This window comes from Scyliorhinus canicula, chromosome 2 (genome assembly GCF_902713615.1).
Source record: "Scyliorhinus canicula chromosome 2, sScyCan1.1, whole genome shotgun sequence".
Classification (NCBI taxonomy): Eukaryota; Metazoa; Chordata; class Chondrichthyes; order Carcharhiniformes; family Scyliorhinidae; genus Scyliorhinus; species Scyliorhinus canicula.
Window position 1 is genome coordinate 232,063,187 of NC_052147.1, and position 27,248 is coordinate 232,090,434.

Genomic DNA, 27,248 nt, shown 5'->3' on the forward strand with positions numbered 1-27,248 from the left:
CAATGTCATCCACTATTCTTAGCGTTATTCAAAGGTCCTGATTAAATGTATAGTCCAAAAATATTGAAATATCTGATAAATCCTGGTATTTGTAGACAGATTACCAAACAGCAATATATATATAATCAAAACACACCATATCAAGTAACATACTGGCCGGGATTCTCCAGAACCCCGGCTAAGTGTTGACGCTGGCGTAAACACCGGAATGGTATGTGCCGGCCTCAACGTGCCTTCAGGCCCAGCAATTCTGCTTCTTTCAGCAGCCCTCGACTGGCGCCGCGGCGACTGCGCGGGTGTGATTGATGTCGATTCTCCAGTCGCCGAAGAATCGCGGCCCGGCGTCGGAGCGTCATGGCGGAAATTTTCCAGGCCCCCGGAGATTCTCCAACCTGGCGTGGGCTCGAAGAATCCTGCCCACTGGTTATGTTTTATGCTGCTCTTTCTTGCATTGTGCAATTTTTCTAGGCGAAGTTTCAAATATTGTTGCAACAGCTGGTTTTTAATTGCTTTTTTCATTCATTCAAGGGATGAGGGCTTCACTGGCTAGGCCAGCATCCACTGTCCAAAACCCACCACAAATGACACTTAGGGCGCGATCTACTGGCCACGTTGCTCTTGAGCGCAACACGGGCGGTTGATCCCGGGAGAGGCTTCCCCAGCCAACCCGGCAGCCTTTACGCCTCGTGAAAAAACCCAAGTCCCGCGAGTCATCAAAATGAGAATCCCACCCAAAGGGGGCGTGACCAAATGGCACAAGCTTAAGTTGGTTTTAAATCTACTTAGGCAAGTTTACCCGGGATCTACCTGCTTCACCAGCGAGGCCGCAGCCAAGCGCCATTCAGTACATAAACGTGGGCCAGCTGGAACGCTACCCAAAGGGGTTTACCGGGCCATTGGAGGCCCCTGGGTGGCCAGGGGCAGGGAAGCTTGGGTCCCTGGCCCTTCCCCTGAAACACGGGCATCTTGGCACTGCACAGTTGGCACTTTGCCACTGCCACCCTGGTACTGCCAGTGTCGAAATTCAACTGTGAAGCTGTCTGGTGCACTGCCAGGGTAGCAGGGCAAGGGTGCCCAAGTGCCAGGGTGGCACTACCAAGGGTCAGGGCCTGAGGGCAACCATGCTGGGAAGGAAGATTAGGAGGGTATGACCATTGGGGGGTTGTGCAGGGCAGGTAAGTAGGGGCCACTGGGAGGTTGGGGGGGTGCTGTAAGGGGGCGTGGAGAGGGGGCCTGAAGAGGGGGGGGCTCCCATGGACACCATAGCGGGGTGTCCTCACTTGAGGGGGTGTGGGGTAGAGCCCATGTGTGTGGTGGGTGACAATGCCCATGGGTGGGGGGTATGGGTGTCCACAAGCTCACTTATGAATCGGAGCACCCTTTCAAAATGGTGGCCTGATCTCCGAGTTCAGCTGCCAAGTGCTGAAAAAAATTCTAAATGTGGGATAAACGGGAGATAAACTCCCCAGGGCCCTAAAAGTGACTAAGTGGACCCCCATACCGGATTCTCCGGAAAGATTTCCAAGTGCGGTAGCGAGCAGGTCTGCCGCGAACTTCCCGGCACTCGGCCGGCAACATTATTCAATGTTAATTGGTGCACATATCGAGGTCCCACGGGCTATCGGCACAAATGAAGGCTCGCCTGGTGATTTGCTGGCACCGTTCTCACCAACCCGCAAACAAGGTAGAGCAACACTTGCTCAGCCAACCCCAGCCAGTTCACAACAATGGCGCCGAGGACACCAGCCCCAGGATTTGGGGATGCAGACCTTGGGAGGCTACTAGACATAGTGGAGGTCAGGACAGATATTCCAGAAAGTGAGCCACAGGGTAGCCTGTGCTGTGTGGGACGAGGTGGAGGTGGCTATAAGCTCAGGGAGTGTGACTAGAAGGACTGGCCTTCAGTGCAGAAAAAAGATCAACAATGTACACCGCCAATGTACACGAGTGAGTAGACACCAACCCCACCTGCTCCAAGATCTTTCCAACCCCACGCGAGCATCCACCCAAACTCTCCATGCGAGCCCCAACTCTCCCTTCAACTCCCTCCAATGATGCCCTCTCTGTATCTCCTCAGGAAAAGTTCTCCCCTAATCGCCGGGAGTGGGCCCAGAAAGGCGGCGGCGTGCCAGACTTAAGAATCCTCACCTCCTTCGAGAGGCAGGCCCTTGGAGGGGACTAAAGTGGCTAAGGACAGGGCGGTCACCCATATGGAGGTTTGCAGACGCCGCAGAGGTGAGGAACCACAGGCCCTACCCAGAGGACCTGTTATTGCCTTATTGACTGACTCATCCCTCTCACTGACTACATGTCAATTCTCCTGCAGGTTGATGGGAGCTGGTCCATCCCGGGTGGCCCCCTCTCCAGCCTCCCAGGAGAACACCTCGGAAATGAGCTCCGAGGAAGACATGATCAAGTCATCATCCCCACCCTCCACCAGCACAGATACACGTACCTCAGAGGTAAATGTTAGTGATCAGTCTTCTGGAGCACAATCTGGTGAGTACGACATTGCTGCTGATGTACATCAGTTGGAGCCAGAAATCCCCAGGCGAGAGAGCAGTCGGTGGGCTGCTGGATCCCAGGACCCAGTTGGGTTCCAACCTGATGCTGAGCCTCTGGAAGAGGTATTCCCGGAGCTGATGGAGATGATAGGGAGCGGTCAAGACATTCAGACGGAGATGTCAGCGACATTCCTGCAGATCCATAGCCGACTGAAGAAGTGTGCTCATTAGTGAATGGGTCCAAGGCATTGTACAATCAGTGACGACCATGGCTGAGGGTCTCACAGAATGTCCGCCTCTCGGAGGGATGCCACCCAGTACCAGGCATATCAAGATGAGGTTCTGTGGGGCATGTTCAGCTCTCAGATGGGAATGGCCGAGGCACTGCGCAGCTTGCTGCGGCCGCAGGTGGGCATTGCCGAGGCACTGCAGTGCGTGCCCCAGTACCCGAGGACCATCGTCGAGGACATTGACACAATGGTGCAGACCATGGTGAGCCGCCAGGGCTCGCAGCGCCTGATAATGCCGGGGCTCGACTCAGCTGCCCCTCCATTCCAAGGTAAACCCTGGGGTCCCATGGGCATTGACTGGGAGGAGCGGGCGTTGGGTGGCAACATGGACCAGTCCCATGGAGTGGCGACGGTGCCCACCAGCTTCCCTGAGTTTCTCCCCCACCCCCCGATGAGGACGAACCTTGCAGCCAGCACCTGGGAAAGGGCGACACGGCTCTGCATGTGCCGCTGACAAGTGCGCCAGGGTCCTCCAGCCCGAGAGGACGCACGCCGGGTGCATTGAAGGCCACGGGGCAAGGTAAGCATCTGGTTGCCTCCACCGGAGATGTGTATCCTGAGCACACACGTAGACGTAGCAGTAGAGCTAGGAAGGCAAAGCACATGGAGGATCACTGAGGGCACCGGGGGAGAGTGCGGGGGGAGGGGGGAAGGGGGGGGGGGGGGTTAGGTAGGGGTGAGGGGGAGAGGGTGCCACTATTGGAAGAGTGGGGAATTGTAAAACACAATAAACACCCTTGACCACAAACAGTATGAAGCCTTTGTCACTTTCTTCCTCAATGCAACCCAACCTCCGAACACTTGGCCCATCTCTCCAGGCGTCTCTCCCTCTCTATAGCATCATCCACCTTCTGACCATGGACATGTCCCCGGAACTGGGTCCCATTTCCTAGTTTGGACGTTGGCTGCTGCGTGTATGGCGCTGCCTCCTGCCGAGTTCAAGCGCAGTGTCCATTTATCAAGGTGTGATTGGGACGCTAGGCAATGATCCCCATATGCTACATGCCACGCCCAGCCAAGGAAATACACTTGGATTGTGTGAAGTGCTCACTTAACCACGATTGCCAATTCCCTATGAGCAATAGCCCTTAGCCGCACAGTCAGAGGCCTCGGCAGTTGGTGGTGGTTATGGTTGGTGAGTGGGGCAGACGGGCAGGGGCTAGGGTACACACAATCCAGGAGTTGGCATGCTGGTGCCATGAGCGGTTGCTCCCCAGCGCCCTCCCTTCCCATGGCGGCCGACCTCTCCGGATGGTGCCCCCACACCCAGTCGAGGGTCACCCACCCCAGCCGAGCACTATGGTGGCAAGGCCAGTTCTTCCGGGCTCTTTGTTTGTGAGCAAAGATGGGCCATGGGCTGAAGGGCCTGTACTGTCCTGTATGTTCTACTCACCTCCTCAACTCCCCACAGAAGCCCTTCCACCAGGTTCACGTTTTTCAAAAGGTGTACTAATCAGTGCCAGCGTAATCACTTGCTGGGGAGGTCGATGACTGACTGGAGGCCGTTGGATATGGGGTGGTTCCCATTAATTGTATGGAAACAGGTGATAAGTGGTGATAAATGGTTTCTCGCCATGCTACGGTGAGATCCTGATTTCACCTACGAGAGCAAACCGGTTGCATCGCAAACTGTTTGGCACCTGGTACGGTTCTCGTTTTTGGCCTCTCCCACGATTCCTCGGCCTGGTTTCGCTCGAGCGAGAGCTCAACGGGACCGGAGAATCACGCCCAGTGTCGTTTGATAGCGCTGGGGAATTCACCGGCAGAGTCATCGGGAAACTCCCTGCAAATTCGCCACAAATTAACTTAGAAAGTTTCCGGTTAAATTCCGCTCTAAGAAACCTTTGCGTTCGATTGCGCCCAAAGTAATCATGAATTAATAGTGAGTATTTTAGAGCAGGTTAAGTACAATAAATACTATTTTCTTTTTAATAACTTACAAGGAAATCTATCTGGGTCTTTTGCAGTCACAGCACATGAACAGTTAAATACTCACTGAATTTACAACCATATCCTTGTAAAAGAGGTCAAACGAGGAGTGGGATCCAGTAATTCTATCCCATCTCACCTGATTGTAATGATGCACAAGACTATTAATAGCTAGCGTGCATTTCTTGAATTACGATTTCAAACAGTTACATTGATAAATATGCAAAAGCCAACGTCCAAACATATTTGAAAGAAGTGCATTGTATATATGGAATGTTTAATGTCTTTCTCTCCTCAGAGAATTAATTATCCTGATAACAAAAGACCGCTATAAAAGGGATCAACAAGCACAGCTCTGAAGTGAAGCATGAACAATACAGCAGTATTTACAAGTAGTTGTATTCTGATAGTTTGAACGAATTAGATTTTTGCTGGTGGCAATGTAGGAGACAGAACACAAAACCACTTCTTTCATCCGCTCAGACTCCGTGTAACCCTGCTTCCTGTTAAGACCAGTTGAGTCTAGGGGTTAACTTGTGGATGCTTAGGGTCTTACCATATGAATCAAAAAGGAAAGAGATAAAACTTCAGACATGATTTGGGTGAACAATACCACAGATAAAACAACAACTGATCTGACACTTACATATCCACCATCAATATCCAATAAAAGCGAGTTCCGGTCAAAGTGCACCCAATTATTATTAACTTCGCTACATGCCATCTTGTTAATTGGAAGTCATTATCAGATTGAAATGTAGCAGTGCCCAATGTTTGTGTAACTGAATTATTATGTATTTTATAATATATGGAACAAAATATCTATTTATACAAGTAAACATAAACTACCTCCAGAAAAAAATCCGTCCTGCTATTACCCGAGTGATGGCTGTTCTATTTTGGTTACAGAGGTGAATCAGAGAGCACAGCAGAGTACTGGCTTTCAATCACTTGCTTACAGTTTTCTAATTTAATTAAAACAGAGAAGAATCCAGTCATGTGTTCCAAATGGATTCTTAGCATGAAAATGCAACTCATTCAATAGTGGGCAGTCAGTTTAGCTCAGCTGGCTGGTTTGTGATGCAGTGTGACACCAACAGTGTAGGTTCAATTCCTGTACCCGCTGAGGTTATTGATGAAAGCCCCACCTTCTCAACCTTGCCCGTCACCTGAGGTGTGGTGGTCCTCAGGTTAAATCACCACCAGTCGGTTGTCAAAGAGGAGAGGAACCTATGGTCGTTTGGGACTGTGGATACATTTGCGATTGAAGTAGATTTTACCTTTCACTGTTCACTGGGCAGCACGGTAGCATGGTGGTTAGCATTTAATGCTTCACAGCTCCAGGGTCCCAGGTTCAGTTCCCGGCTGGGTCACTGCCTGTGCGGAGTCTGCACGTCCTCCCCGTGTGTGTGTGGGTTTCCTCCGGGTGCTCCGGTTTCCTCCCACAGTCCAAAGATGTGCGGGGTAGGTGGATTGGCCATGCTAAATTGCCCGTAGTGTCCTAAAAAGTAAGGTTAAGGGGGGGGGTTGTTGGGTTACGGGTATAGGGTGGATACGTGGGTTTGAGTAGGGTGATCATTGCTCGGCACAACATCGAGGGCTGAAGGACCTGTTCTGTGCTGTACTGTTCTATCTATCTATGAATGGCAGACCAACAGAAAAGTATAACGCTTTCATGAATTCTGTCATGTTGAGCTTTTGTGCAGCTGAACATTTTAAATCGATAAAACAAATGCACAGGTCATTTTATTCCATGTTATTTTTGATAATTCTGAAGTAAATTGCATACTACTGTTCAATATATGTATCTTTTCTTTGTCAAGATCTACCTAGAGTCTGAGTTAGTATCAGAGCTGGACAAAGTTCAGCTGGTTCCAACTGGCAAACTGCATGGCTAACATTGTCAGATCTGAATGATACCAAACCTCAGTTGGGCCTCAGGCAAGCAAGACTATGCACAAAGTAATTACTCTGATTTAGAACATAGAAAATACATCACAGAACAGGCCCTTCAGCCCACGATGTTATGCCAAACTTTTGCCCTCGATTAAGAACAAATTAATCTACACCCCTTCATTCTACCGTAATCCATGTACCTATCCAATAGCCGCTTGAAGGTCCCTAATGTTTCCGACTCAACTACTTCCACAGGCAGTGCATTCCATGCCCCCACTACTCTCTGAGTAAAGAACCTACCTCTGACATCCCCCCTATATCTTCTACCATTCACCTTAAATTTATGTTCCCTTGTAATGGTTTGTTCTACCCAGGGAAAAAGTCTCTGACTGTCTACTCTATCTATTTCCCTGGTCATCTTATAAACCTCTATCAAGTCGTCCCTCATCCTTCTCTGTTCTAATGAGAATTGGCCTCGCACCCTCAACCTTTCCTCGTAAGACCGACTCTCCATTCCAGGCAACAGCCTGGTAAATCTCCTTTGCACCTTTTCCAAAGCGTCCACATCCTTCATAAAATGACACAGTGGCACCTACCCCGACGCAACGTGGCGCACGACTGCAGGGGCAGCGTGGAAAAAAGGAGGCCGCCAGCCAGAGAGGCCAGCCCGCCGAATAGTGGGCCCCGATCACGGGCCAGGCCACATTGCAGGCACCCCCCCCCCCCACCCCCCCCGGGTCGGACACCCCCCGCTCAGTCACAATATCTACACCAGCGCATTGTTCACAAGTGCAAAAGTAAAGCAAAGGGCCTCGGAAATATAGCAGGTGTTAAGAGCACTAAATTACAGAGGTATATGGAATCCCTCACTGGTTTATGTGAACCTGTAGCTGGACTCATCAACACAGGCTGCTAAAGAAACTGCAGAGTAGAAGACTGATTCATAATTCATCCCAACTGCAAACAAATGGAATATGTATATGAGTCTTGCACCTTTTTAGAATCACCCGGGAGCTTGGGGAGCCTATACTTCCCCATTGCTTTCTCCATGGTAATGCCTTGGCCAGAGTCAACTTGCCAACCAATCAGCATGCTTTTATCTAGTAGAAATTTAGCATTCTTGTATTTGTCCTGACAAGGGCAAGATGGAAAACTTCAGCAATATGTTTCTCTCCTTCCAGCAATATTCAAGTTCTGGACTGCCAAATGAAAAAATAATGGAGTATCATCTTACGGTAGCCAGAAACAACTGAAATCAGAAAACCATAAGAAAAGTCAAGGTCAAGAAATATCCTTTCAGTCCAACGATTTATCTTCAAGCTGCCTCGTCATCAAAATTATTTAAGTGTGCAGAACAGAATATATATTCAACCGGGGTTCAGCAGTGTGTGTGGCTACACACAGTGAGGCTGGGCACCTTAAAGATTGTCTCTCTCCCTTAAAGGGGAGCTGCATTCATACAACAGAAGCTGCTGCTGACTACAGAAGATCTGCCTGGAAGGTAAAGCACATCAACTTATGTTACTTTCATGGGAGAGGGCTTTCAGGTTCACTGATTTGATGCTGGAGGCATTAGTGATAGAGGCAGAAAGGAAGAAAGATGCCATGTTGCCCAATAGGGGCAGAACACATACTGAGAAAGGAATCGGAGCAGATGCCATGGAGATCAATTCAAAGAGTCTGGTCCTGAGGATCTGGCTACAGGGGCGGAAAATATTCAACAACTTCACACGGGTGGTCAGGATCAGTGAATATATCTGCAAAGGACATCTCCAAGAGCATTCAGAAGGACAGTATGTTCTTGTCTATGCCTCATCTCAAATCTCACAATGCAGTCATTCTGCTATCTGGTATGAGCTGCAAATTGCTTTCATATCCCCAAGAACTGTGGCCTGGCCAGCCAGCCAATGCAGCCTCAGCATGAAGCTACAGCAGATCTCTAATGAAGCACCACCATTTGATCTTATACGCACAGCCACCTGTTTAGATACGGAAACTGTGAAAACTTTAGGCGGGTGTATATAAGTCAAGATTGCATGTTGCTAGTTACGGGTTTAGGTTAGGTGCAGCCAGGGGCGGCACGGTGGCATAGTGGTAGCACTGCTGCTTCACGCGCCGAGACCTGTGAAAGATCCCGGGTGACTGTCCATATGGAGTTTGCACATTCTCCCAGTGTCTGCGTGGGTCTCACTCCCACAACCTAAAACGATGTACAGACTAGGGGAATTGGCCACGCTAAATTGCCCCTTAATTGGAAAAAAAAGAATTGGGTACTCTAAATCTTGAATTCTTTTTTCCCCAGAGAGTCGGAAGGAAAGGATCATTTGTGTTCCTGCTTGATGGAGCACAAATTTGGATGAGTGAGTTCTACTGCAGAGGGATCAGAGTGCTGAAGAATGTTTACAGGTTTACACAACCAGATGCAAAATGAATTGGTAAACCAGCCACACAGTCTTTTCACAGTCAATAAACATGGAAGAGTCCGGTTTCAATTTGGCATCGGATTTGTCACAGAGTTTAGAGTCCATCCTTTCCAATGTAGAAGTGAGGCCAACTCCAGAACAAAAATTGCCGTCCCACCCATGATGGAGTATATAGGTGGCATGGTAGCTCTGTTGCTTCACAGTTCCAGGGTCCCAGGTTCGATTCCCGGCTTGGATCACTATCTGAGCGAAGCCTGCACGTTCTCCCTGTGTCTGCATAGGTTTTCTCGGGGTGCTCCGGTTTCCTCTCTCAAGTCTGAAAGACGTACTGTTGGTTGAATTGGACATTCTGAAATCTCCATCTGTGTACCCAAACAGGCGCTGGAATGTGGCGACTAGGGACTTTTCCCAGTAACTTCCTTGCAGTGTTAATGTAAGCCTACTTGTGACAATAAAGATTATCATTATAATGTACGCCTACTTGTGACAATAATGAAGATTATTATGTCTAATGTCTCAGTTTCCAGTGCAGCACAGATAGAAGCCACACAATGTATCAGTGCGATAATTTAAGCTCAGACTGAAGTCACAAGAGCCATGCTTGATGACATGCAAGCTCAGATTGCTTCTATCATGGACACCGGTACTAGTGTTCAAAGGGTTCTGCAGATTTTAACAGCTGTCCAGCACCATATTTCAACATATTACTGGGACTGCTGAAGCACTACACCAGGTTACATGGAGCACAAATCTATGCTCTCAGGGTGACGGTATTCATTCTTCCACCATTACCACTCCGCCAATGACCACGCTGTTACAGTTTAAGGTGATCCTACATTTACAATCTTCTCTACTGTAAGTCAGTAGCTTTACACCAGCTCTGCTGCAGCCACTAGGGTAGCACCGCATAGGAGCATGAGGCCAGGCAATTAGTTTTAGACAGGTTTTGATTGTCACCCAGCAGCCAGAATCTGGTTCTTCATTGTGGGCCATATGTGTTATGCCAGATTGATGCTGGATGAAGTGCTCCCAAAGAAAAAAGGTAATTACAGTCTTCCATTAAGAACCCTCCTCCCTCCTGCACACACCATCCCATCTCTGCTGCTTCTGCTCCATTTCTAAATCATGCTGTAACCAAAAAGTCCTCAACTGTAGCCCTGCTAATGAATCGGAAATTTTCCCAATATGCTACCAACTCCTCTGACCTCTTTATCACGATTTAGCCTCTTTCTCTTGAAAGTCTAAAACACAACCTAAAACCCTTCCAACAACACAAATACAGCAATTTCAGTAATTCAGCACCAGTAAAAGTAACTTAAAAGCACTTCTCTTGTTGGATGGTTAATCTTTTAAGCAACACTACTGTGGGGGAGTCCCTCATGCAGTAAAATGAGTGTGTTTAAGAGACAGCATTAACTGGACTAGCAGTGTCCAAACTGGTAATTATTCATCAAATCAGCATTAGAGGCTTTGGCATTATAATCTGCCTATGCTGCAAGCTTTTGGTGGTACACACAGCAAGTCCATGCCAGCGTCCTGCAAGCCAGGACCTGTCGCGTAGACTGTGCCAGATTGGCCCAAAGTATTCTGGACATCTTTTTTTGAATTTGGGCTTTCCATAGCGCCAGCAGTAGTGGCATTATGGAGCTCAATTTCACAAACCTAGTACTTATTTAGTATCTTGTCACATTTCTAAAAAAGGCTTCAGTGCCTCATTCGTAGTTAAATGATGGCAGTCATTCTGTCAGAAGCAAGATCTCACAGTTAAACAGTGATCAGTTAATCCACTGCTCTATTTTCCAACTTAATTGCACTGATGCAGCATCCCTCTATATTTTGAACATTTCTAATAATTTTGCCCTTTTTACACTAGCTAGCAGATTGTTCCAAACATTTATGACTCTTCCTAATGCTGTGTATTTTTCAAGCTTAATTCCCACTCACATTTAAATTCTCTAATTCAACTTGTATTGAAGAATAGAAATTGATGTCAGTCTGATCCCAGTTTCCTGTTGGCTCCTTTAAGCCTTTAATATATATTTGTGTGCAACTACCTAATTCCCTGTTAAAAGGTATTAACTCTGCATTAAATACACTCAATTGCATGCACTGAATGGTACATCGGAATGCTGAACATGCAGTTCTGAAGCCTGAGCCACTCTGGTGGGGCCCTGCAATACACCCCCCAGAGCGCTTTGTGGTGGTCTGCTGTACCCTCCACAATCTGGCACAGCAATGGGACAACATGAGGAGGAGGAGGAGGAGGAGGGACATGCAGCCACGTCTGAGGAGGTGGACTAAGAGGGGCTGGAGAATGAGCCTGAGGAGAAGCCAGTGGATAGAGAGGGGCAGCAAGGGGCTGACATTGCCCGCTTCCCCCAATCCATCCCTCTGCCCCATTTCCCTCCTTACCCCCTAATCCCCCGCATTTCCCACCTTCCCCTCCCCCCTCCATTCCCCCAATTCCATACCCCCAGCACACCGCCCCAACCCTCAAAGGGTCTGTGTAACATCACTCCAGGGTGATGGTCTGTGTTGGCACTGTCAGGGAGTCAATATACAAGACAGGCAAAGACAGGAGAGTGAGGACAACTCACTGAGGAAAGCTCTGGTGCTCCTTTCTGCAAAAGTATTTTGCAGACTTCCTGCAAAAGTCTGACTATTGTCTTTCTGCTGACAGCGCACTCACAGCCATCCTCTGAACAGGGTATGCATTGGCGGCTTTTGATCATAGACTACTGTGTCCAGGAGGTGGGGGTAGCAGAGGCCAACAGGGGTGGGAGTGCAGGCAGGCCCACCGTGAAGATTAAAGTAACAGTAGATTCATATGTAACAGGTGTTACATGTTTTAATAGTGAACATTTTACATTTCTATTCCCCCTCACTATGGTTGGTGAACCCCACAGTGCCCACTCAGTGCTCTTGACTCTTCGTGATCTCGCGTGGTCTAGTGCTATGTGTAGATGTGTCCCCAGGATGCAGAAGTGAAGGCAGCCTTCTGCTTTCCACACCCTGTGGCCTCTGATATCCTTGGCAGACGTCCTCTGGAGGGTCTGGAGCTGAAGGGCCCTGGATGACTTACCGGTGTCAGATGTTGTCGTGCCACCCTGTTCTGCCCACTGCCCTTGAAATGCGCCGATGTCAAGAGGGGAGGGTTCGGAAGAACTGGAGACCACTGTCGTCTCCTTGATGGCAGATCCCAGGTTGACTTCCAGCGCTTCCTCCTCCCTGACAGTGCCCAGGTCCCTGGAGGATTCCATGGGACAAATTAGAGTAAGTTCCTGAGGTCTCTTTGTTATCTCGTGCAGCCAGTCCTGGAAGCTCCCAATTGTCTGCACCATGATGACGACACCCTCCGTGATGCCCCTCAGTGAGTGGGTCATGCTCTGCAGTAATGTCCACTTGCGTCTGAAACACGTACCTCGTTGACTCGAACATGATGTCGAGGCCATCAGCCATGGTTGTCACAGACTGAGCCACACCTTGTGCATCACCACTCAAGATGCAGATGTCATGCTCCAGGTTTTCAACTGCGGTCGCCACCCTAGCAGTGTTGGCCTGGGTGCCACTCATTGCCAGACCATCTCCTGTGCCTGAAGCCTTTGGGACTCCTCCAATCAGCTCTCCAGTTGCTGGAATGCCACTGACACCCCCTTCTGAATGACACAACTCTGGCCTATCACCTGCATCGGTTCTGAGGGGGGTGGGGGCAGTGGAGCCTCACCTTTATGGTGCAGGCCAACCTCGCTGTCAGTGATTGCTCTCTCCTCGGACAACCCCGTGATTTCCAGGGCCTGATTCTCACACGGGGTGATTTATGTGGATGTGGATTGACAGCATGGTCCTGAAAGAGTAGACTTTGTGATGGGCCAAAGGGGAAGTACTTAAGGTAGTTGTCCCCAAAGTCCATCGAAGGGCCCACTCTCCCCTCAATGCAAATCCTCCTCACCCCCCTGCCTCTCCCATCAGAAACCTCAGAAAGGGAACCCCCCCCCACATGAGAGATTTCCCCCTCCACCCCAATTCAATCACCCCTGCCTGGAAGCTAAAGAGGTCCAGGCAGAAAGAGCAAGAAAATCACAGCTTTTTCACTCCCCTGTGCCTTACACCTGCTGCTTCGGGCAGGTGTCTGGAGAGCAGCAGCTGTAACTTATTAGAAAGCAAAAATGACAGCACAAGGCTTTAAACCCCCTCAGATCCTTTGATCTGCAAGGCTTCTATTGACTTAAAAGAGAAATAGCTTTTAGTAGCCCGTAATTGACAGCATCCAGATGTCTGGGTAGTTTAATTTTGTTTCCCTTTACACTTGAATGGATCTCAAGTAGCCTGCTGTGAAACTAGCCACAATGTTTCTAAACATCTAGGAGTTAAGTGCTTTCACATCCTTTTTTCTCAGCAGAAAGCACAAAACTGCTTTTGATGTGGTCATGAGCTGTCAATCATAGCGAGATGTTTCTTTAAATTAGTCACCAATTAATTTTATTTTCCAATTAAGGGACAATTTAGCGTGGCCAATCCACCTAACCAGCACATCTTTGCGTTGTGGGGGTGAAACCCACGCAGACATGAGGAGAATGTGCAAACTCCACATGGACAGTGACCCAGGGCTGGGATTCAAACCCAGATCCTGAGCACCGCAGTCCCAGTGCTAACCACTGCGCCACATGCCGCCCATAGCTAGATGTTTCTAAGCATTGCAGTTAGTTTCACAGTGCGGCATTGGGCAATGGAGAATCCACCATAACGTCTACTAACCCTTTTTTTAAGTACATCTCTCATTGATCAGTTGTAAACGTTATCATAGAATCATAGAATTTTTACAGTGCAGGAGGCCATTTAGCCCATTGAATCTGCACTGGCCCTTGGAAAGAGCACCCTACTAAAGCCCACACCTCCACCCTCTCCCATAACCCAGTCACCCCACCTAACCATTTTTTTGGTCACTTTAGCATGGCCAATCCACCTAACCTACACATCTTTGGACTGTGGGAGAAACCAGAGCACATGGAGGAAACCCCTGCAGTTACGTGGAGAACATGCAGACAGTGACCCAGGCTGGGAATCGAACCTCAAATCCTGGAGCTGTGAAGCAACTGCGCTAACCACTGTGCTACCATGCTGCCATTTATTTGTCATAACTTTCAATAAGTTTGAGGAGTATAGCTTCTTTGTCACAAGCTCAAAGATGTCAGATGGTGAGTGGCTAGAAAGGAAATCTTGATGGCCAGTAGGGTAGCCCAGGCAGCTCAAGCAGTTGAATATTTCACTCCCATTTGAATGGCCGGAGCTTAAGTCATGGCAATACAGCCATTTTATTTTCACTGGATTTTTTTCATCAGCTGTCATAATCCTGTTTGATACGGGAACCCTCTCTCTCCCTTCAGGTACCATGCCCCAAGAAGATGTTTATGAGTATGGACTTTCAAGTGTTAGTCTATGCTTATGCTTAGCACGGTACTGCTGTGGTTTACCAATGCTTTCTAAAGGTTCTGGTTGACCAGATGACCTGTGCTTAGCACCTACCACAGGTGTTTTGGAAGGATTTGCAGATTGATAATTAACCTGTTTGTCAAAATTTTGAAATTATGCACCTCTTATGGCCATCAGGGGGAATCAAAACCGGCATTTCTGAATTCAGAGGTAGGAATGCTACCACTGTAAACAAAAACTCTGGAACCGTTGCAAGAGGTGGGATCCCAGAATCTGACATTGCAAAGCTTTGGGGATTTATGTCTGAGGCTGTGGAAAGCATGGAGGCTGACAGCTGTAGAAGAAATCCTGTACTGTTGAAACCATGCTAATAGTACATATCATTCAAATTGGTTGGTACCATATGCAACCCAAGACTAATTAGTATTGTCTGCTGATAGAAAAATAATATGATTTAGGAAAGACAAGTAAAGCTTGCATTATCCATCTTGGCTGAGATTTTATGGGGTGGCGATCTACCGATTGGAAAGTCAAGGGCAACCTGACCTCCGTTGGTCTTGTAAGTCGCAACTTGATTTTACAGTCCCCAGATAATTTACTGCCTATAATCGAGGCCTTTTCTCCTTTAAAGGTTACCACTACGCTCTCCCCCAACTCCCACAGCTGCCAGCCAAACGAATGGCCGGCAGATCTTCAGTTCCAGCAGCACCACCGTGAATGGTATCAACAGTGTATTCTGATGGGCTCCTTATGTAGCGAAGTGCCCTTCTGCTGCTTGAAAATACTTGTGGTGGCAGGAAGTAGTCCTTACGCAGCCCTTAAATGCCTTCCTTTGGCCTAAAGGTGGGAAGGCCATATCCCACCTTTCCATTGCTGGTAAAATGCCAGCGTAAGCTTCCCCCACCCCAGCAGTTTTTATGCCCACCCCTCCTCCTTCCAGCACACTCCCTCAGGTCCTGTAAAACCCTAGCCCTTGTTAATGTTAGTTTGGAATGTCTCATGTTACTTTGTAATTCCTGATGGGACCTCAGCGGGCCTCATGTTCCCACATATTGCAGAGAAAATCCTATTTACATATATAAACAGAAACACATTTGTCAATCCCACTAAAACATGATTTTTCACTTTTACACACAGCTTCAAGGTGGTCACCCAGAAAATATGCAATTCAGGCATTCGAAAAACTCAAATGTGGCCACTCTTAATACAAGGAATTCATGAAGAAGTTAGAGAAGTTCCTATTGTGTGCCTCCAATACATTAGTGGAGATGAACCTTGTCAGTCGCAGACAGAGGCACACAGTTCAAAGAAAGAACAGGAGCTGGATTCTCCAAGCATCCGCGTCGATATCGCATTCGTCGCAGGGGCGGAGAATGGTCGTCAACCTGGAAATCGGGACCGGCGTCACGCCCGCGATTCTCCGGTCCCTGGAGAATCACTCGGGAGTCTCTTGCGCACGAACTACGCGGCCCGGGTAGGGGGTCATTGACAGAGCCCCCCCCCCCCCCCACTCGCCCCGCGATTCTCCATGCAAGACTTGCTGAGTTCCCAATGGTTTGGTTCTAACCACCTATCAGCCGACAGGAACGTCAGGTGGAGGGCAGCACGGTGGCACAGTTAGCATTGCTGCCTCACGGCGCCAAGCTCCCTGGTTCGATCCCGGCTCTGGGTCACTGTGTGTTGAGTTTGTACATCCTCCCTGTGTTTGTGTGGGTTTTGCACCCACAACCCAAAGGTGTGCAGGGTAGGTCAATTGGCCACGCTAAATTGCTCCTTATTTGGAGAAAATTAATTGGGTACTCTAAATTTTTTTAAAAAGGAACACGGGTCCGCAGCCACTTTGGTGGGGGGGGCTGGGAGATCCAACACTGGGGTGGGGTGGAAAGCTCATGGAGGACCAGGGAAGCGATCAGGCGTCACAGACCCGTGGGCGCGCGCAATCACGGCAGGGCCAACATTTACTCTGCGCTCCAAGTCCGCCATATCCCATGGGCGGCCATTGCAGGCTGCCGCCGTGTGCATGCACGGACTCCTGATCAGAAGTGCGGGGCCCCGCATCCGTGGCCAGAGCTGCGAGAAACAGTCCAGGGCCCTGCCAGTCCCCTGCAGGTAGAAGAATCGCTGAGGACGTTCTTAAGGAAAGTCCCGACTGAAACGCCAGAGTTTTTACGCTGGAGTGGGAACATAGCCCCATTATTGGATAATCCAGCCCAAGGTATCTGGCAAACTATATTCTATCAGCCTTTTTATATGTTTTAATTTCAGATTTCAAACTCCCAAGTTCACACAAGTGTACATTTCTGTCTTTGCACTCCCAGTGAAAACTTACAGCAATATGTACCACATTAGGTGTGCGTTGCACATTATCTTTCGACCATTTAATTTTTATATCCTGCACACTGCACATCTAAACGTGTAGTATGTGCTTTGGGAAGGAAAGGTTTCCTGCTAGAAGCACAAACCATTCTTGGAGAGGTTTTGAAATTAGGTTTGGAAAGTCTGCCATTCAATTTGCTGAATATTATCTGACCAAGTTTATCTCTAAAGCGATCCTAACATTAATGTGAAGTTTAGCTGAGTTCATCTTCCATTACCTGTCCTGCCAAGGTCAATAAAGTGCTTTCTGGACTGTCAGATTGCAAAGCGATAAGTTGGTACTGAGTGTGCAGCCCGACATATTCCTTGCCCTATCCTGTGGAAATCTGTTGTTGCAGCCTCGAGTGCCTCATGTCAAAACAGGTTGATCTCTGTCTCACTGCTTACAACAACTGATAACAATGTAAGAACATTCTGTGCTGCTGCAAACCTGAAATATTTTTATTTTTGTTTCAGCAAAACAATTACAATAGCTTTCCCCTTCAATTTACAAGCCATTATACATTATTCAACTATAAGTTGGGATAAACAACACCTTCTCCATGATAGTCCTCAATACCGGGACCCCGCAAGGCTGCATACTTAGTCCCCTACTATACTCCCTATACACACACGACTGTGTGGCAAAATTTGGCTCCAATTCCATCTGCAGGTATGCTGAAGACACAACTGTAGTAGGTCGGATTTCAAACAAGGATGAGTCAGAGTACAGGAGGGAGATAGAGAACCTAGTGGCATGGTGCAATGACAACAATCTCCCCCTCAATATCAGCAAAACTAAGGAGCTGGCTATCAACTTCAGGAAGGGAAGTGTCGTACACACTTCATCTGCATCAATGGTGCTGAGGTGAAGATGGTCGACAGTTTCAAATTCCTAGATGAGCACATCACCAACAATCTGTCCTGGTCCACCCACATCGATGGTACGACCCAGAAAGCACAACAGCGCCTATACTTCACCAGGAAACTAAGGAAATTCAGCAAAGCCCACATTGACTCTTACCAATTTTTACAGATGCACCACAGAAAGCATCCCAGCCTGGCATAGCAACTGCTCAGCCCAAGATTGTGAGAAACTACAGAGCCCAGTCCATCACGCAAACCTGCTTCCCATCCATTGACTCTTGTCTATATCTTCCGCTGCCTTGGGAAAGCGGGCAGCATAATCAAAGACCCTTCCTATCCGGGTCATTCTCTGTTCCAACCTCTGCCGTCGGGCAGGAGATCCAAAGGTCTGAGAACATGCACTAACAGGTTCAAAAACAGCTCTTTACCCACTGCTACCAGATTCTGGAATGACCCTCTTAAGGACTGAACTGATCTCTCCACGCAACTTCTCTACTGAGTAGTACTACACTCCGTATGCTTCACCCGATATCTGTGTCTATGTATTTATGTATTTACATTCTGTATCTATCGTATGTCCTTTGTTTTTCATGTATGGAACGATCTGTCTGGACTGTGCGCAGAACAATATTTGTCCCTGTACCTCGGTAGACATGACATAAACTCAAATCAATCCTGAATTACATTCCACTTTACTTCCTGGCAGATTTACACCCAATTGGAAGACATTAGTTTTTGACTCTGCAGTCACAATGAAAAAAGATGCAAGGCATTTCACTATAAATATTTCATGCTAAGGATAAGCTTTGGCAATGCCAGCCTTCCAGGATCAAAAGCCCCGAGGGTGGAAGTCCCACCTGTCAACAGTTGCCGGGTCAGTAGGGGGGGGGGATTACTTTTCTCAATGGATCATTCTTTGCCACAGGATCACCTTCTTGATCCCAGGTCCCTCAATCAGGTTGGGTTGACAGGCTCCCTGCACAATGAACCCCCTGCCCCGTCCCACCTGCCATTGGAATAATATCAGCAGCGGTGGGATGAGGCTCCTAAATGGGCATTAATTTCCCATTTGAGGGCCTCAATTGGCAGCAGGACGCAGGAGGCCATCCACAGATCTTCCTGCCGCGAGGCAACTGCCACCAGTCTTGCCACAGAGTCAACCATTAAATTCTGTCCTAAAAAAGAAAACTTGATGCTGAGGCACAGAAAGAAATATTAAGGCAGGTGTGAAAAAGTCAAGGATTAGTTTTTACAGAGCGTCTTCAAAGAGGAAAGGGAAGAAAAGAGGTGGAGACATGTAGGGGAGGAATTTCAGAGCATCGGAACGTGGCAAATTGTGAAGTGATGAAATGTGAAATGTTCAAGAGGTTTGAAGGTGTGCACGCACCTCAGACAGTTGTAGGGCTGGAGGGGATCACAGATGTAGAGAGGGGTGAGGCCACAGAGAGAGAATTTAAAGCTGAGGCATTGCATGACTGGGAGCCATTTAGATCAGCGTTATGGCCTGGGTAGCAGAGTTTTGGATGAATCCTAGTTTACCGAGGTTAGAGTGTGGGAAGCCATCTACAAGTGTACTGTGGCAGTCAAGTCTACAGATAAAAAAAATACAAATGCAGAATTCAGCAGCAGATGAGTCAAGGCAGCTGCCGTGTTGACAGATATAACAGATGTCAAATTAGCTTGCCTTTGCGACCATCCACAAGATACACCCGACAAGGCCGTTTGCACTGAATTTCCACAGGGATCCATTTCCCTACCCTTACAAAGAAAACACTATCAGACCTGGGAACAGTCCAGCAGATTTCTAAAGAGTGTACTCTTACAGAGTGGGTAGGGGGGAGTGGATAGCTATTGTGAAGGCTTTTTTTTAAAAAATAATTTTTATTAAGATTTTCACAAAATATAAACAACAAAACAATATTAACAAAACAACCATGGTAAAAACCCAAGAACAACACCCACCCAACTACAAAAGCAACTGCAAACAAAGAAAAAAAAAAGCAAACAACAAAAGGGAAAGAGATAACACCCGCCACATCCCACAAACCCATGTACACAGTTCTCCCTCCCACCGAACCAAACCCCCCCCCCCACCCCACGGTTGCTGCTGCTGCCGGCCTATTTCCCTACCGTTCCGCCAGGAAGTCCAGGAAAGGCTGCCACCGCCTAAAGGACCCTTGTACTGATCCCCTCAGGGCAAATTTCACCTTCTCCAATTTGATGAACCCCACCATATCATTGATCCAGGCCTCCACGCTTGGGGGCCTCGCATCCTTCCACTGAAGAAGAATTCTCCGCCGGGCTACTAGGGACGCAAAGGCCAGGACACCGGCCTCTTTCGCCTCCTGCACTCCCGGCTGCACTGCAACCCCAAAAATTGCGAGTCCCTAGCCTGGCTTGACCCTGGATCCCACCACCCTCGACACCATCCTTGCTACCCCCTTCCAAAACTCCCCCAGCGCTGGGCATGTCCAAAACATATGGGCGTGGTTCGCTGGGCTCCCCGAGCACCTAGCACACCTGTCTTCTCCCCCGAAAAACCTACTCATCCTCGTCCCAGTCATGTGGGCCCTATGCAGCACCTTGAACTGTATGAGGCTAAGCCTCGCACAGGAAGAGGAGGAATTCACTCTCTCCAGGGCATCTGCCCACGTCCCCTCCTCAATTTCCTCACCCCGCTCCTCTTCCCATTTCCCCTTCAGTTCCTCCACCGAGGCCTCGTCTACCTCCTGCGTTACCTGGTATATGTCTGAAATCCTCCCTCCTCCAACCCACACCCCCAAGAGCACCCTGTCCCGCACCCCACGTGGGGGCAACAAGGGGAACCTCTCCACCTACCGCCTGGCAAACGCCCTAACCTGCATATACCGAAACATGTTCCCCCACACTCGCGAACTGCCCCTCCACAAACAGGTCCCTCAACCTCCTAATCCCTATCCTGTGCCAGCCCAGAAATCCGCCATCAATGCTCCCTGGAACAAACCGATGATTGCCCCGTATCGGGGCCTCCATCGAGCCCCCCACTTCTCCCCTATGCCGTCTCCACTGCCCCCAAATTTTGAGGGTAGCCACCACCACCTGGCTCGTGGTATACCTCATTGTGGGGAGCGGCAACGGCACCATTACCAGTGCCTCCAGGCTCGTGCCTACAGAGGACGCTACCTCCATCCTCTTCCATGCTGCCCCTTCCCCGTCCATTACCCACTTACGCACTATCGCTGCATAGCAGCCCAATAGTACCCACGTAGGTTGGGCAGCGCCAGCCCCCCCCCCCCTATCCCTGTCCTGTTCCAAGAACACTCTTCTCACCCTCGGAGTCCCATGCGCTCACACAAATCCCGTAATACTCCTGTTGACCCTCCTAAAAATGGCCTTCGGGATAAGGATGGGGAGGCACTGTAACAGTAACAAAAACCTCGGGAGCACCGTCATCTTAACGGACTGCACCCTCCCCGCCAGTGACAGTGGTAACATATCCCACCTTTTGAACTCCTCCTCCATCTGCTCCACCAACCTTGTGAGGTTGAGCTAATGCAGGGCCCCCCAACTCCCAGCCACCTGGACTGCTAGGTACCTGAAGCTCTTCCCTGCCTGCTTCAGTGGGAGCCTACCAATCCCCTCCTCCTGATCCCCGGGTGCACCATGAACAACTCACTCTTGCCCAGGTTCAGTTTATACCCAGAGAAGCCCACAAATTCACTAAGAAGCCTCATCACCTCCGGCATCCCCCCCCCACCGGGTCCGCCACATACAGCAACAGGTCGTCCGCATAAAGCGACACTCGATGCTCCTCCCCACCCCGCACCAGGCCCCTCCAGTTCCCTGACTCCCTCAACGCCATGGCCAGGGGCTCAATTGCCAATGCAAAGAGCAAGGGCGATAGGGGACACCCCTGTCTCGTCCCCCGGTACAGCCGAAAGTACTCCAACCTCCTCCTATTCGTGGCTACACTCGCCATTGGGGCCTCATACAGCAACCTCACCCAACGGACAAACCCCTCCCCAAACCCAAACCTCTCCAACACCTCCCACAGATACTTCCACTCAACCCTATCAAAGGCCTTCTCCGCATCTAATGCCACCACTATCTCCGCCTCCCCTTCCACAGCCGGCATCATGATAAAGTTGAGGAGCCTTCGTACGTTTGTATTCAACTGCCTCTCCTTCACAAACCCCGTCTCATGAATGCCCCCGGCACACAATCCTCTATTCTAGTGGCCAGGATCTTTGCCAGCAGCTTGGTGTCTACATTTAGCAGCGAGATCGGCCTAAATGACCCACATTGCAGAGGGTCCTTGTCCCGCTTCAGGATCAAGGAAAACAGCGCCCGTGACATAGTTGGGGGCGAAGCCCCCCCCCCCTTCCCTTGCCTCGTTAAAGGTCCGGACCAACAGGGGACCCAACAGGTCCGCATACCTTTTATAAAATTCGTCCGGAAACCCATCCGGCCCCGGCGCCTTCCCCGACTGCATGCTCCCTATCCCATTAACCAGCTCCTCCGGCTCAATCGGCGCCCCCAGTCCCTCCACCTGCCCCTCCTCCACCCTCGGAAATCGCAGCTTGTCCAAGAAGCGCCCCATTCCACCCCCCTCCACCGGGGGTTCAGACCGGTACAGTTCCCTATAAAAGTCCCTGAAGACCCCATTAACATCTATCCCCCTCCGCACCACCTTCCCAGCTCTATCCGTCACTCCCCCAATCTCCCTGGCCGCGTCCCGCTTTCAGAGCTGGTATGCCAGCATCCTGCTCGCCTTCTCCCCATATTCATACACCGCCCCCTGTGCTTTCCTCCACTGAGCTTCCGCCTTTCTGGTAGTCAATAGGTCGAACCTGGCCTGAAGGCTACGCCTCTGCCCCGGCAATCCCTCCTCCGGAGCCTCCGCATATCTATCCACCCTCACCATCTCCCCTATCAGTTTCTCCCTCTCCCTCTGCTCCCCCCTCTCCCTATGGGTTCGGATGGAAATCAACTCCCCTCTAATCACCGCCTTCAATGCCTCCCAGACCATCCCCACTCGGACCTCCCCGTTATCGTTGGCCTCAAGGTACCTCTCAATACACCCCCGAACCCTCCCGGCCACCTCCTCATCTGCCAGCAGCCCCACCTCCAAGCGCCAGAGCAGACGTTGGTCCCTCTCCTCCCCCAGCCCGAGGTCCACCCAGTGCGGGGCATGATCCAAAATGGCAATGGCAGAGTATTCAATATCCTCCACCCTCGACACCAACCCCCTGCTCAGGACAAAAAAAAGCAATCCTCGAATAGGCCTTATGCACGTGGGAGAAAAACGAGTACTCCCTGGCCCTTTGCCTCGCAAACCTCCAGGGATCCACCCCTCCCATCTGATCCATAAATCCCCTCAACACGCTGGCCTCCTACCCTTCCGGGACTTGGATCGATCCAATGGGGGATCCAGCACCGGGTTGAAGTCCCCCCCATGATCAGGCTCCCCCCACCTCCAGGTCCGGAATACGGCCCAACACACGCCGCATAAACCCCGCATCGTCCCAATTTGGGGCGTAAACATTCACCAACAACACCCGCTCCCCTGCAGCTTACCACTCACCATCACATACCTCCTGCCACTGTCAGCCACCACATTTAACGCCTCAAACAACACCCTCTTTCCCACCAGGATCGCCACACCCCGATTCTTCTCATCCAGCCCTGAATGAAATACTTGGCCCACCCATCCCTTCCTCAGCCGAACCTGGTCCGCCACTTTCAGGTGCGTCTCTTGGAGCATGGCCACATCCGCCTTCAGCCCCTTCAAGTGCGCAAACACCCGGGCCCGTTTGACCGGCCCATTCAGCCCCCTCACATTCCAGGTTATCAGCCGGATCAGAGGGCTCCCTGCCCCCCTCCCATGCCGATTAGCCATAACCCATCCACTGCCCACCACTGGCCAGCGTCCCCCGCTCGGCCAGTTCCCCACGGCGGCAGCTCCCCCCCCCCAGCACCCCTTGCATCCTCCAGCTCCTTCCTAACCATTTCAGTAGCAACCCGGTAACCCCCCCCCAGGCTAGGACCCCTCCTAGCTGCGCCCCTCCCTTCATAGCTCTCCCGTGAGCCAGCTAACTTCTGCTGACCCCGGCGACTCCCGCACTACCTCCGACTCCTCCCCACGTGGGACTACTCCTCCTCCTTCGTGCCCATCAGCAGGCCCTCCTCATCCCCCCCCCCCCACACCCCCGCCGCTCTTGCGCGGGAAAATAACAGCCAGCAACGGCCCGCGCTTCTCCGCCCCCATCATCCCACAACGCGGGAAACCAGAGAAAAGCCCGCGCTTTCGCCCTGACCAACCCCGCCTCCTCTAGGGCAACTCCCATTGTCAGCAGAAGTTAGCTGGCTCACGGGAGTGCTATGAAGGGAGGGGCGCAGCTAGGAGGGGTCCTAGCCTGGGGGGGGGTTACCGGGTTGCTGCTGAAATGGTTAGGCAGGAGCTGGAGTATGCAAGGGGTGCTGGGGGGGGGGGGGGAGCTGCCGCCGTGGGGAACTGGCCAAGCGGGGGACGCTGGCCAGTGGTGGGCAGGGGATGGGTTATGGCTAATCGGCAGGGGAGGGGGGCAGGGAGCCCTCTGATCCGGCTGATAACCTGGAATGTGAGGGGGCTGAATGGGCCGGTCAAACTGGCCCGGGTGTTTGTGCACCTGAAGGGGCTGAAGGCGGATGTGGCCATGCTCCAAGAGGCACACCTGAAAGTGGCGGACCAGGTTCGGCTGAGGAAGGGATGGGTGGGCCAAGTATTTCATTGCCAGCCCCCCCCCACCAGCTCCCCGCACTCCCAGTTTACCTCCCTGCCCGAACCCGTCCACCAGACCCATACAAAAAGATATAACGACATCGCCCCACCCACCCTAAAGCCAACCCACATCTTGCATTAAACAGAGCAAACACAATTACATTATCATACAAAATCCCCCATCTTAGATCCTCAGTTTGAGTCCAGTTTCGCGGCCTGCACAAAGGCCCACGCCTCCTCCGGGGACTCAAAATAATGGTGCCGGTCCTTGTAGGTGACCCACAGACGCGCCGGCTGCAACATGCCAAACTTCACGCTCCGCCTGTGGAGCACCGCCTTCGTCCGGTTGAACCCGCCCCTCCGCTTAGCCACCTCCGCACTCCAGTCCTGGAAGATCCGCACTTCCGTGTTCTCCCACTTGCTGCTCCGCTCCTTCTTGGCCCACCGGAGCACGCAGTCACAATCCACGATCCGGTGAAACCGCACCAACACCGCCCGCGGCGGCTCGTTCTGCTTGGGCCTCCTAGCCAGAATTCTGTGGGCCCCCTCCAACTCCAGGGGCTCCTGGAAGGACCCAGCTCCCATCAGCGAATTCAGCACAACAACCACATAGGCTGCCAGGTCCGACCCCTCCAGCCCCTCCGTGAGGCCCAGGACCCGCAAATCCTTCCGCCTCGACAGGTTGTCCAGCTCCTCGAACCGCTCCTGCCACCTTTTATGGAGCGCCTCGTGCATCTCCACCTTCCCCCCGACAGCCACGGCCTCATCCTCCCTTACGGAGGCCTGCTGCTGCAGCTCCCGGATCGCGGCCCCCTGGGCTGTCTGAGTCTCCATCAGCTCTCTGGTGGTAGCCTTCAGCGACTCCAGCAGCTCCACCTTAAGCTCCTGGAAGCAGCGCAGCAGAGTCTCCTGCTGCTCCTGCCCCCACTGCCTCAGCTCCTCGAGGGCTCCGCCGGCCGCCATTCTGTTTCTCTTCCCCCGCCTTTCCAGGGGTGCTTCCACCGTTTTTCTTCTTACCCCACTCCTAGTACGGACCATAGGATCTTAGGGATCTACTCCAGACCCCTTCCCACGTCGGGATTCGTCGACGAAGTTCCGTTGGGGGCCCTGAAAAGAGCCCCAAAGTCCGTTATTAGCGGGAGCTGCCGATCGTGGAACTTAGCTCTGCATTGCCACGACCGGAAGTCGACCCACAGATTTTCAAGGATCAGCAAAGAGAAATACAGAATGGGCTTCCAATCAGTACATATCCTTGTTCACATGCCATGCAAGTTACCACAGAAAATTAGAAACAAGGTGACAATGCTCCCTTTCAAAAAAGTATCTCAAAACTTAATCTTCTCTCCTCATGCAGTTTGAATCTTCACAGGAAGAAAAAACTCTCAGCCAGTCGGGCCTTGGTATTGGAGCTCATAGTAAATACAACGGCAAGGAATCAATGAATCAGAAACACTAGGCATGTGGCCAATGGAAACTAAAAGTGCCATGTTGGGAACAGTTGAAACTTTCATGTGTGGCTGTAATTTGCTTGTCACACTTAACTTTCCACCAAATAAATAGTGATGATTTGCAGCCATGGAATGAATGTGGTCTGAAACTAGAGCTGTCTAAAAACTAGAGCTGGTTTAGCTCAGTGGGCTAGATAACTGGTTTGTGATGCAGAACAAGGCCAGCAGCGCAAGTTCAATTCCCGTACCAGCTTACCCAAACAGGCGGCGGAATGTGGCGACTAGGAGCTTTTCACAGTAACTTCATTGAAGGCTACTTGTGACAATAAGTGATTATTATTATCAGGAATCAAGCCCACTGAGGTTTCATGGTAATATTTCCTAGTTTTGGAAAATATACGGTCTATAAGGGTGTAAATTATGAAATTTACTCTCCTGCAAAATGGTGTCAGATTAATCCTTTATTTGTCACTCAGAAAACCCCCACAGATATTGACAGCTATGTTTGCTCCCATAACAAAACATTTCTCGTTAAGGGCAAAGGGTTAAAGCAAATACACACCAGTTTATGCTATAATTAAACATGTTAAATTTGAACTTACCTGAACAGAGTTTGCCCTTGTGCCGAGCACACGAGAAGTCATCACATTCACAGAATGTCCCATAAATCCTTCCAAACTCGCTCTCATAGCAGGCACACTGATTGCAGCTGCACTCCCCTCTACCGCTACAGATCGGCTTTCCCTGTGCTTCACGGCAGAATGTTTGGAATACATTACTTTGTTCTCCATCCTGGCATTCACAATTGGCTCCCAGAAAGCCCGGATCACACTTACAGATCCCGCACTCGTAGGTTCCATTACCACTGCACTTGGAGCTGTTGGCTTTCATCTCTGATGTACAGTCACATTTGCAAACATAACCAACGGTTATACTCAATGAATCTTTGAAGCCAACTGGCTTAATGGTGAAGCTATTTATGATCTGGTCCTCTGGGCAGCTCCTGGCTTCCACAGTGACATCAAAAGACACCTGAATAGAAAGAACATTATTAATGACAGCAATACTATACGGAGGTCAAAGACACAACAATTCAACATGTTTGCATTATACTGATCTCCCTTATTTTTAAAGTAATGTTTTTGGACAGTGCATCTTGAGGACTAGACAGCATCAGCGAACAACAATGATGCTTGGTCCTAAATTAATTGTGGCAGATTATTTACAGAAAACCGTGTAACTCAAAAATATATCTTCTCAAAACCAAATTGTTTTGCTTAAAAACCAATAGAAGATTTTAACTGTATCTGTCTGTATTTTGTTTAACTTAAAAAAAATAGTAATTTCCACTAGACAGACAAGCAGTC

At 50.1% G+C, this 27,248-nt stretch overlaps 1 protein-coding gene across 1 annotated transcript in view; it reads right to left on the minus strand.

Moving 5' to 3' along the window:
• The window catches only part of itgb5 (integrin, beta 5), a 172,701-nt gene that overhangs the window by 78,076 nt on the left and 67,377 nt on the right, over positions 1–27,248 (minus strand). The window contains exon 10 of the mRNA XM_038789778.1: positions 26,484–26,913. Within this exon, the coding sequence (XP_038645706.1) occupies positions 26,484–26,913 (430 nt within the window). The remainder of the gene's footprint in view (positions 1–26,483; positions 26,914–27,248) is intronic.